Here is a 12,607-nt window from a genome sequence, read left to right on the forward strand (position 1 = left end):
CAAATGCGTTTGTAATGTGAGTCCGGTGCCGGTTATCGAGCCTGTGCCCTTCACATATTCTCCATCCTAGGCGGTGCAGCCGGGCCTGCCGCTATGGTTGTATGGAAGTGTTGCGAAACACCATTCCGTTAAAATAGGCCGAAAATGCTAAAGCTTTATAGACTACACAGAATTCGTCAGAAGTAGGCTAAGGACCTGGGTAGGCCATGCGTGCCAACATCCATCCTTACGTTACCGCTGTGTTATTGATGCGCGCGGTGAAGGTGAAAACACTGAAATAGCATTCCGGTAGCTAACTCCGGAGGAATGGAGGTAGCCTATTGGAGCGTTGGTGTCAGAACTGTAAGGCATTCTGAATGGGGTGATGTAGCCTATATACATAAAGAACATGTTGAGTAGGCTATTCTAAAGGATGGAAATGGACGATCTAAGTTTCTCCAATAAGTGAGAAGTCCGTCCTCCTTTTGAAGGCCTCAGCAGCATATCTTAAACCGGTTCAGGCTGATATCGTAGAATATATTTCTTATCACAAGAGAAGAGGAAAATAAAAAGCTCTCTCTCCATAGGCTTACTGATTTTGTCTACAAAAAAGGCCTGTAAAGGGCATGCTGTGGAGCCCTCTGTGCTGTGGGTCAGTTGAATAACTGCGAAGATATAGCGATATCATGGCGATTAGGGAGATTCCAAGCCACAGAGGCAGCCTGACAATTAATTACATCGGTTGCAATGAAATGCTAAAGGACTTATGTAATTTTCCAGGAGAACATAAGCTAAATGCATTGGTGCCAACCAGCGGCTGGTTCCAATTATGCATTGAATATTATTTGCTATATTGTTATCCCTGTTAGTCCCAATGGAATAACATATTGGCCCTACACACGTGCGACACACCTCGCGGTACAGATGAGTCAGTCCTTGCTCCCCGCCGACGCATTCGCAAGCTGGCTATTGTCACGCGGGAACATGCGCTGCATGCCCACACATATTGCGTGACGCTGTCGTATCATCACCGTCAGAGCCCCCTTTGCGTGGTGGCCGGGCAGTTATCATGGAACCCCATCCCCCTCAACCGCTCCGCTTTTCTTATCCTGTAAGTTACAGTTTCCCTACTGCGCTTGGCATGCACTTCGAGCAGGTCTGGCCGGCTAAATTCAGGTGTGCGGGATTGACAGAGAGAGAGAGAGAGAGAAATAGAGAGATAAAGAGAGATAGAGGGAGAGGGAGAGGGAAAGAGAGGGTGACCAATGTGGTGTTTATAGTTTTAGACTTGTGTGTGCGAAGTGAGGTGATTTTCTTCTTAGACTCTTGTGTGTACTTTTGTGTGGTTTAATTGGATCCCATCCAACGCTGTCGCCGTTTTCCTTGGCTGTGAGGTAAGGCGTCAGCAGAATTCTCCGGTCCAAAAGACTGGCTTTCTCCCAGGTCTGTTTAGTCATTGCCTCCAATCTCCAATCATCTACCCTTGATCTGTAGGGAGGTGAACGAGTTTGGCAGGTGAAAGAAAACCCATTCACAAAATAAGTGGCACAAGGCCATGAATTACACCTGCTAGTTTAATTTCCCTCTTTATAGTCAGAATCTATCACTAAAACGAAAAGTCCATGCAAAACAGGGCGATTGGACAAATTGAAGGCTTCTCCATGAATGGCAACCGAGTTTCATGCAAGAGTCGAACTTGTTTTACTACTCAGATAACTACATAGTTTGTCTATAGGGTACAGGGGATGAGAATTGTGTGATTTAACTGGCTGGCATGTTTTGTCTGTTGGTCATCTTCTCATCTTCATACCTGTGGGCCAAAAGCCAAGCAGAAGGATAGACCAACACACTCCCCATAGATAGTCTAGAACACCCTGGTGCAGGAGTGGTTGAGTGGTTTCCAGGGTAGAAGGAGATGAGGAGGGGAGGAGCAGAGATGGAGGAACACTGGAAAGAAAATCAACAAAGAGGGAGAGGTGGAGCGGAGAAGGTGTTTGTTTTCTTATGGCACACTGAGACACTAGATCTCTCCGTGAAGACTTTTCGACCAAAGTGCCGTGTGTAAGAGAGTGACCCTGTGTGTGTGTGTTTGTGTGTGTGACACGGCAACACTTAGGACCTCAAGGTGACTTCTGTCATTGGCTGCTTGCCTTGTCCCGTGTGTTTCTCATTGGGTGTATCGATTGTGTTGCCACGACTATCCCCTTGCACAGACGCCCGGTACAGAAATACGTTACAAGTAGCTCCTCGTAGCTACACACGTGATTTTCAGCTCAGGGACAAGCCATTCCTAGAATACTGAGTGTGAGCACGCACGACCCTCTCAACACACACACACACACACACACACTTACCACATTGTCCAAACAATATGATGAGAAACTGAGAATGAGTGGTGGTTAGGCGTCAAGCGCCCTGTATCGTTTTACACTCATGTGATATTAATGTCTCACATACGTGTGCGCGTGTGTGTGTGTGTCTCTCTCTCACTCTTTCTCACACATAGACACACACAGACACAGAGAGGATGAAGCTGCTGTCACACTTCCATCTGGGCCACTTGTTCTGACTGGTGGGACACTCAGATGTATGGCCTCCATCTTGGCTCTTCTCCCGCAGGAGACAGAGGAATTGCCACCCACAGACCAGTCTCGGCACATTTACCCAAAATGGTTTCCCAGACCAGGCTTGGACCAAGCTAGTTTAAATTCAAACAGAAAAGAGTTTGGAGTCCTGCGGTGTGGGGAGAGGGTCGACAAGTTCAGTCTGCTTTGGGGTTTTTTTTACCGACAGTGTAATTGGAACAGGAATGACAGTTTGACCCCGCTCCGCTTCTCCAAAGACAAATCTGAAGGAGCAATTTGAACATTCTCCGTGCCAACCTTATCTGCCCTCCCCCCCATCCCACGAGAACAGAGTAGTTCCTGCAGGGTGAACCAGCAGCGTAGAAATGACTCACCCCCCCCCCCCCCCCTCCGACCAAATCTCAGCCCCCCCCCTTGATGATGACTCAGTGCTAAAAGTTGGGAAGGGAAATCAGGGCCCTCTGTGAAGCTGATGTTGTGTGTGAAGTGATGGAGGACAGCCAGTCTGTCTCGTCTCTCAGTAAGACCCGACTGCAGCGGTGACTTGGCCTGAGTGAGTTCTCGGGTCTAAGTTTCCGGCACAACCCATCGAAGAACACTTATTGTAAGTGCATAAGGTGCTTTTCCTTCAGTCGTGTTCCTTTTGACTGGAGTCCTCTGGCCTTCCACCCTTATTCGCCGAAACGAATTGAAGGACAGGCTCAGAGGGGAAGGGCTGTGGTTATCTTCCTCCAATTGGGTGATAGCAGAGAGAAGGCAGGTGACCAGAATTGGGGCAGTGTTATGGGATAGCCAAGGCCAAACCTGCCCAGTTTCAGAACATATCCCAAGAGGAAGAGCTGGCTGGCTGGGTGGGTGGCTGGGTAGTTAGGTGATTGAATAGATGGGTGGATGGATGGATGGATGAATGGATGAATGGATGAATGAATGGATGGATGGGTGGCTGGGTGGCTGGGTGGCTAGGTGTCTGGGTGGCTGGATGGGTGGGTGGCTGGATGGGTGGGCAGGATTACATGTTACCATTAGGCTGCTTTGGTGTGTGGTATGGCTTGTAATCCCTCCTTCTCTCATTTTGTCTCTTTCTCTTCTAGTCGAGTGATTCTGCCCATATCTGTGGAGGAGGTAAGTGTCTGACTGTGTCCCTGTGTGCCTGTCTCTTAGTGTGTTTGGAGGTGTGTATGTGTGTCTGTGTACGGTACGTGCTTGAGTGGGACTGCGTGTGAGGGCATATGTGTGTATATGTCTGTGTGCGTGTCTGTGTGCGTGTGTGAGTCTGTGTTTATATGCATCCATGAGGTGCATGTGCGTGTCTGTATGCGCGTGCGGGTATTAGTGTGTGTGTGTGTGTGTATGTGTCTAAGTGTGTGTGTATGCGTGCCTGTGTGTGTGTGCGCGTGCGAGTGCGTGTGTGTGTAAGGGGGCGGCGTGCGTGTAAGAGTGTGTGCCTGTTCTTGTTAGGATCCATCTTCTTCCTGGCTCCAGGCTGTGGGGTTGTGCAAGTCTTCTGAGTGCCTCAGTTACTGTAGCTTTAAAGGGACAGAGCAGTATTGGTCCAGACTGCTCAATAAACACTCCGTTATATTCACAATCACACAGTCATCTTTGTGTGTCCGCACTGTAAACCCAACACATAAACACGTGTGTATCTATTCATTGATTCAATCAGTGGTTCAACAAATATTCAAGAGATTAGCTTCCCTAAACAGTTTGAAGGAATCAGCTTCCACAAAAGTGTTGAGGAAACCACCTCATCAGGGTTTACAGTGTGTGTATGCATATACGGCTGCGTGCAAGTGCATAGCTGCGTGTGTGTGTGTCTGCTCGGTGCATGCATGTGTATATGTGTGTGTGTGTGTGTGTGAGTGTTTGATGGGCTGTGTATGTATTCTGCGCGTGAGTTATGAAGCTCCCTATGTTTGAGAGCCGAAAGCACTGAGGTGGTGTTCCTCACACACGCATCTCTCTCCCCCTCCTGTAAAACCTACTGTCATAGGGTTCCATTCGCACAGAGCTGTTAGTGAGCCCACTGTCAGAACTCTGGCCTTTCCCTATCTCTGTCTCTCTCCCTGTCTTTCTCATTCTCACCATGTCTGTCAATCCTTCTCACTCATTCTCACTTTTTCAATCTCTCTCTGTTATTTTGTCTGTCGGCCTGTCTCTTTCTCTCTGTGCTATATTCACGTCCACTGTAGTTCAGCAGGCACCCTGTCCTGCATACACAATGAGTTACCTGACACGGCCTCTCTCCACCGTCCTCCCTCTCTCCTTGTCCCTCTCTCTCTCTCTCTCCCTCCCTCCCTCCCTCCCTCCCTCCCTCCCTCCCTCCCTCCCTCCCTCCCTCCCTCCCTCCCTCCCTCCCTCCCTCCCTCCCTCCCTCCCTCCCTCCCTCCCTCCCTCCCTCCCTCCCTCCCTCCCTCCCTCCCTCCCTCCCTCCCTCCCTGCACATGCTTTCTTCTTCCTTGGCTGTGTCTATTTTCTCATTCAACGCACAGTCAAGCTTGTGTCCAAACAGTGTCTCCCTGAAGAGAGCCGTGACTCACCCACCCGATCTTTGGACATCAAGTGTGTAGACTAGAAAGTAGTTTAGGTGCATACGTAGTTTAAATTCTTACAATACCCTGACAGAGAACATGGCGAAGCACGTCAATACAAATAGTACCAGCTAGTATAGAGTAGGACATAACCTGGGTGGGAAAAGACACAGTATGTACTGAAGTGGTGTGTGGTAGAGGGCTATATTGTGGTCATGTGAAGGCCCGTAACCTGGTCTGTTCTCGCTCCATCAACCAGAGACGGCTTTTGTTTGTCCGTCAATACCCAGTAGGCTTGGCTATTCCTGGATCACTTTCATTCTGCTGAGAGTTGAAAGGGTAGTGGACCTCTGTTCAGCTCAAGGGAGAGGACGCGAGCGCGCACACACGCCACACCAAACTAGTCAACCAGCCTGCGCGGTCATCGTTCTCTTCAGCCAGGGAGCCAAACGCATATCAGTACGTCAGATGAACAGTCAGTTAGCCTCTCTGCTTGTCAGTAATAGTCAGTCCTCAGCTGGAGTCCAGCCATTTGTGTGCACATCTCCCCGTCGGTCTGTGAGCCGGTCTGTCAGTTTGCCAGTCATTGAATTAGCCTGTCAGTCAGCACGTCTGTCAGTATAGTAGCCTAATGCGGAGCACTGCCCGCCTGTCTGTCTGATCGAGTGACAGACAGGGACACGGCATTTACAGGCACACTTTCCTTAGGGAACATCCAAGCGACTGTCCACCCTCTTTTCTTCTTCCTTTTTCCACCTCTATCTTCCTTTTCTACCATTCTCTGTGCCCCATCTTACACTTCATCTTTTTCTCTGCTGCCATTGGCTGAAAGACTGGCATGCTATTCCATGACTGTTTGCAGGTAGAGGAGAGAGACAGGAAGGGAGGAAAAGATTGTGATTTCGGTTATCATCGGTGCGAGAGGCAGAATTATTTAGTAGTCTGAAATCTCGCTGTCGGAGAGAAATCCAATATCTCTCCCGGTGCACACGCGCTCGTACTCTCTCTTTTCCCGAAGCCCTTCTCTGTTTAGCTCTCTCGCCCTCCCTCTCCTTTTCTGTATGTGCCCCACGTTTCTCGCGCTGTCTTTCTCACACCTCCCTCTCCCTCGAGCCCCGAGGACCCAACCTCCCCCTCTCCTCCACTCCACTCCTTTCTCCCTCTCCTTCTTCCTCTCTCCCTCTGCCCCAGCTTCTCTCCTCCTTTTCCATCCCTTGGTCGCGCTCTTCTGATTTAGACGAAAAAGCTAAAAATAAACCGTCTGCACAGCTCACAGTCATTCCCGTTACGCGCACACACACACACACACACGCTCACATACACACCGTCGATGGCATGCAGTATATATATGGGGTGAGGCACACTTGCAAAAGCAGGAGGGATGGATCCAGGATGAAAGAAAGGAGGCTCTCGGGAGGGAGAGGGGGGCGAGAGAGACAGAAATGACAGGAAGAACAGGGCAAGAGGATAGATGACTGTGTGCGGTGTATATTCTCAAACCTCTCCCGGGACCAAGCACTGTGGACAGGCGAGTGTTTGGCCTTGAAGTTGAGGGTGAACACAGTGATTTCAGGTGGTGGCTGCCACTGACTCAAAGCATGGCAGTCTGCCTGGTTCAGCGGATAATGGTCAGTTGGTGTGGTAAATCAGGTTTGCGGACATTTGATTAAGCTTGAGCCTTGTCACTCACAGGAAATGTTTTGCTGCTCTTGCATAACTGGGTGAACGCACTCAAACACACACAATGTACTGTATCTTCAGAGGTGCTAGTGAGCGGGGCGGAAGAGACTATTAGATTCTCGTCTTAGATGAAATGAGACTCACATAAATCGGTCACTTTAGGTTGGAGTGACAGCCAGTGGACATAGACCTACTTTGTGAAAGTCATTTGGATATTTGAAAACTTTATCGACAAACCTAGTTTCAGCTCTGGGCTGATCATGCACTGAAGATAAATGGCAAGGCTCAGGAGTGCGGCTTTACAGAGTGCTAAATGTTACCTACGGTCTTTATCTGTATCAGGTCAACAAAAACGCATACACACACAAACACACACACACACATAAACACACATGCACAGCAACGCTTGTCCCGGTCCTGTCCCTGCCACATACGTGTGTGTACGGTGCGCGGTGTGTAGACAGTTAGTCATCCGGAGGAAGCTGAAACCGGGAAGTTCTTCTCAGGGAAGTTCTTCTTACTTCTGTGCCAGGCATGTGACCATGCAGCACAATAGAAGGAGACAGAAATATGGCTGTTTGTGCGTGTTTTTCCACTGTGGCAAGCAAATCTGACAGTGTGGACGTGTGTCTCTCTCTGTGTGTGTGTGTGTCTCTGTGTGTGTGTGTGGATGTGTGTGTGTGTGTGTGTGGATGTGTGATGAGTATGTGTTTTTACTGTGAGTGATGGCGTCCACGTGTGTCCGTCAGGAGTGTGTGTGTGCGGTGTGCCCGGGGATTAGATATGATTAAGGAGTGAATGGAGCCATTGTTCCAATGTTTACACACTGTTCACTGGAGAACAGGAGGAGGAGGAGGAGGAGGAAAACAGAGGGAGGGCCGGGGATGAAGGGATAGCGAAATGCAGGGAGAGAGGAGATACGAGAAGGATAAGACAAAGACAAGGGGGGGGGGGGGGGGGGTCAGATGCCAAATGAGGGGTGGGAGAAAAGAGAGGGCGAGAAAGATGATGAGAAAGATGCGAGAGGGGAGGAGAGGAGGAGGAGAGGGATCAGAGGGAGGGATCAGATGAACGAGTAGAAGGAGTAATCTGGTCAGTGAGATGGAGAGATAGGTCAGGCCCGGAATGAAATGAGAAACAATCCGAGAGAAGAGGCGATGAGGGTAGGGAATGGGAGAGCTCAGACGTCGATTACTGACTGATGTGGACTGAGCTCTCCCATTCGGTTAGACCAGTTGTCCCAACAGTTTTTCTCCACTGCATGTTATTCTTCAAGCCATTGTCACACGTGTCATCAGTTGTAGGACGACGATCATTTGATGAGGAAGCAGAAAAGGACGATATTAGTCTCCATAAACTGAGATTGGTTAGGTTAAATGAGAGGAGGATAGACCTGTCCTGTGTGGCCGTTCAGTACATCATGAATGTACAGACTGTCAACGTAGGAAAGAAATGTCAACTTTGAATGTACACGTTTTTTTTCCTCCTCCCTCCTTTCTTTCTCCAACCTCCTCTCATCCTTTCACCCGTCCTCCCCTCTCTCCTTTGTTTCTCCCTCCTCTCTGCCACCCCACTCCCCACCTCTCCTCTCCTGTCCCCCCCCGTCTCCTCCCCCTCTCCTGTCCCTCTCTCCCCCCTCCCCTCTTCTCTTCCCCCCCCCCCCTCCACAGTACCAGGTGGGCCAGCTGTACTCTGTGGCTGAGGCCAGCAAGAATGAGACGGGGGGCGGGGAGGGGGTGGAGGTGCTGAAAAACGAGCCCTACGAGAAGGACGGCGAAAAGGGACAATACACACACAAAATCTACCATCTGCAGAGGTGGGTGACTCACGCCTAGGAAGCAGAGCTCTAAAGAGCCGGTCTGCGTTCAGGATGTACAGCATTTTCTATGTCAACACTGGCAGTCCGGCGAATAAATGGTTTACATTTTAAATTGTTTCATTTTTTTAGATTGTTAGTTCTTAGGATTAGTAAGATTACTGTGCTTTTCATTTTTTTTTTTTTGAAGATCCGTATATGTTTATGGGTTGCACCAGCCGGCCACAGTAAATTCCTTGTTTGTGTAAACCTACATGACGAATAAAACCCTAAATCTGATCCTGATCAGTGGTGGCCGAGGTGCGTGACGCGTTCTGGCCAATTTGGGGCGGATACTCATTTTGTAACTTTCCCCCAGATGACCTCCTTAAATGTTGAAGATTTGAGGTTGTTCAAGCTCGGGAGTTCGAGCCAGATCATGAAAGCGAGCGAGAAAGTTCTTGTCGTGCGATAACTTTCCCAGACATGACAGAGAGGCTGCACATGCTAGTCACATGGGTTGGAATCCATCTCTTTGATTGGCTGTTTTGTTTAGGACGCAGGTGGAAAGAAGGTAACGTCTATCTAATGGTTCCTTTGTCTCTGTGTCATTCCTCAGTAAAGTGCCGTCCTTTGTCAGAATGCTGGCCCCAGCATCAGCCCTCAACATCCACGAGAAGGCCTGGAACGCGTATCCGTACTGTCGCACAGGTACCCAGAAAACTCTCCATATTCTCTCTCCCCTTCTATCTTGTTACTAATCGCTTTGTCTCTCTCTCTCTCTCTCTCTCTCTCTCTCTCTCTCTCTCTCTCTCTCTCTCTCTCTCTCTCTCGCTCCTGCTGTTTATCCCTGCCATCTCCCTCTCTCACCTTCAAGAGTGTGGTTGAATAATTCAATGTGTGTGCAGACAGAGGAGAGGCGCTGTTACAGGAGCACTCGGCACTGAGATTACACACTGACAGACAATCATCATACACACACACACACCCATGCAGGCACACGCACACACACACACACACACACACACACCCACGCAGGCATACAGGCACATGCACGCATGCACACAAACACACACACACACACACAGTAATCCCCTAGCTTTGTGTCTTGATATTGAGTGGAATGCTGTTTGATTCTTGCCCTGATACATTGCATCAGTTAATATCACCAATCAAGTCACTCCTCTCTCTCTCTTCTCCCTTCCTGCCCTCTGTCTCTCTTTTCCTTTTGGTACGGAAGTTATTACTGTAAGTACATCCATGACTTGCTCTCGCACACGACAGCCTGCAACCCTATATATCTTTGCGATATGATGCACACACACATAAACGGTTCACTGCAGAGGAAAGATGAGATAGAAAGTCTATCTAGTCCAGCGAAAGGGGATAGGGAGAGACTGACTCCAGTGTGTGTGTGTGTGTGTGTGTGTGTGTGTGTGTGCACATCAGAACCCATGAGTGCTGTATGCACAATGTTTATACATACATAACACTATGCGTATGTGTGTGAACAATGATGACCAGCCCCCATGGTCTCCTCCCTCTGTAGAATGAGTACATGAAAGAAAACTTCCTGATCAAGATAGAAACGTGGCACAAACCAGACCTGGGACACCTGGAGAATGTGAGTGACGAGTCTCTGGAAGGTGCGTGTGTGTGCGTGCGAGCGCGTGTGTGTCTGACAGTGCCGTGTGCGTCCCGCGCAGGTCCACGGCCTGGACGCAGACACCTGGAAGAAGGTGGATGTGGTGTACATCGACATCGCAGACAGGAGCCAGGTGGACTCGAAGGTGAGTCGGCGCTCGGCTCCTCCCACCTTGAGGGTCATCACGGCCACCGGCGGCGGCCACGAACACGCGGGGGGAGAACCACTGTCGACCCCGGGTCTCCCTTCCCTTCCCTTTGGTGTTCTCTTGCCCTCTCGATCTTACCGTTGCTGTTTTGTTTTCTCTCTTTCTCTCTTTCTCTCTTTCTCTCTCTTCTCTCTCTTTCTCTCTCTCTCTCTCTCTCTCTCTCTCTCTCTCTCTCTCTCTCTCTCTCTCTCTCTCTCTCTCTCTCTCTGTCTCTCTCTCTCTCTCTGTCTCTCTCTCTCTCTCTCTGTCTCTCTCTCTCTCTCTCTCTCTCTGTCTCTCTCTCTGTCTCTCTCTCTCTCTGTCTCTCTCTCTCTCTCTCTTTCTCTCTCTCTGTCTCTCTCTCTCTCTCTCTGTCTCTCTCTCTGTCTCTCTCTCTCTCTCTCTCTCTCTCTCTCTCTGTCTCTCTCTCTCTCTCTCTCTCTCTCTCTCTCTCTCTCTCTCTCTCTCTCTCCAGGACTACAAGCCAGAGGAGGATCCCTCAAAGTACAAATCCGTGAAGACAGGGCGAGGCCCTCTCGGACCTGATTGGAGGGTATGTCGACCTGTGTGTGTTCAGAGGCACTGTGAAGATGAACAGTCCTCTCCTAACTATCTAACACACAGTGTGTCTGTGTGTGTGAGTAGAAAGAACTCCCCAAGAAGACGGACTGCCCACACATGTGTGCCTACAAACTGGTTACCGTCAAGTTCAAATGGTGGGGCCTGCAGAACAAAGTGGAAAACTTCATTCAGAAGGTAAGTGTGTGTGTGTGTGCGTGTGTGTCTGTAGGGATACAGTTGGGATTAGGATTAGGACAGTGGTGCATATACATTTCAGATTTAAAGAAAGCATTTACAATGTGTGGGTGACTGAACTGTAATGGGTCACTGCCCTCCCGTCCTCAACTGTCAGTGCTACACTCTGCCTGGCTTGGCCTGACCTCTAGTGGTCAGATGGGGCGTAGCAGGTTAAAACTCCATACAGACTCGAGTGGAAAAATGGCCGTTCTCCTGTAAATTTTGAACAGAGACACGGAACAAAAAGCTATTTCCCAAACTCTTTATTTGTCACCTGCTTCTCGGTCATGTCTGAATTCTCGTCGTTGTCTCCGGCTACTCTCAGCAAGAGAAGCGCCTGTTCACCAACTTCCACCGCCAACTCTTCTGCTGGATTGACAAGTGGATCGAGCTGACCATGGAGGACATCCGGCGCATGGAGGAGGAGACGCGCAAGGAGCTGGACGAGGTGAGGTCGTCTGCACGGTGCGCCTCAACTGGGAACGCACATTTCTCCTCCGTTCCTCTCCTCCGATAACTCCTCCCGCGCGTTCTCTCCCAATCCCGTTTACTCTCGCCCCCTTCGCTCCTCTCGATCCCCATCTCCTCCGTTCCCTGTCTGTCTGTCCCCGCCCTCTATCTCCTCTGAACACCCTCCCTGTCGCTCTCGCTCTCTCGTCTGACCTCCTTTCCCATCTCTCTCTCTCTCTCTCTCCCCTCCCTCTGTCCTCCAGATGAGAGTGAAGGACCCGGTGAAAGGCATGGTGGCTCTGGAGGACTGAGGAGGCTGTGATTGGACTGTCCACACTGCCGCTCATCTGGTAAACACCTGGTGGGGAGGGGCACGTCCGTCCGCGTGGCAGTTCGGTAGACCCTGCCGGTCGATGGACCGTTCATTTCCTTAGTTGGGTCCAGGAGGATTGCTCTACTGCCTATGTGGGAACACTTGATTGTAATCTTCCACCCTCTCTTTCTCTCTCCCTCCCTCCCGCTCCCGCTCTCTCCCTCTGTTTCTGTCTCTCTCAGATCAGACCTGTAGACCCATACACCAGCGGATTCTCCCCTCCCTTCCCCCTCTACTGGCACAGCATCGTGTCTCTTGGTCAGCCTAACCCCTCCCGCCACCTCACCCCGATTGGTGCAGTCGATTACATTACCGGAATGCCCGCAGTGCCTCCTACCTGCCATCCAGCAGACTGCAGCTCCGACGCCTTGCCCCCCCCCTCCCCCCCCCCCACCCCTCAGCCAGGTCTCGATAAGATGTCTGCCAGTCAGTCCAATCGCAGAATCCCTTCTTGACAGAGATGTGATTTTTAGGATTTATTTCTATTTGCGAAAACACGCAGGTGTGTACATAGGAAGTGCATACAGTGGGAGCGAGCAGAGTCATTGTATCGAGGTGTATAAAACAGGGTTTTTCAATGATTT

At 50.1% G+C, this 12,607-nt stretch overlaps 1 protein-coding gene across 1 annotated transcript; it reads left to right on the top strand.

Annotated features, from left to right (window-relative positions):
• Positions 1-8,195: 8,195 nt before the first annotated feature.
• On the top strand, positions 8,196-12,366 carry pitpnab (phosphatidylinositol transfer protein, alpha b). The gene is made up of 11 exons (XM_084698757.1): positions 8,196-8,216; positions 8,446-8,591; positions 9,190-9,281; positions 9,811-9,818; positions 10,120-10,194; positions 10,277-10,360; positions 10,878-10,955; positions 11,048-11,158; positions 11,526-11,648; positions 11,914-12,000; positions 12,206-12,366. The coding sequence occupies exons 1-10, from the start codon at positions 8,196-8,198 to the stop codon at positions 11,959-11,961; spliced, it is 786 nt and encodes a 261-aa protein (XP_084554883.1). The 3' UTR covers positions 11,962-12,000; positions 12,206-12,366.
• The last annotated feature ends 241 nt before the right edge of the window (positions 12,367-12,607 follow it).

Source organism: Hypomesus nipponensis, chromosome 5, assembly GCF_054491055.1.
Source record: "Hypomesus nipponensis isolate SF chromosome 5, ASM5449105v1, whole genome shotgun sequence".
NCBI lineage: Eukaryota > Metazoa > Chordata > Actinopteri > Osmeriformes > Osmeridae > Hypomesus > Hypomesus nipponensis.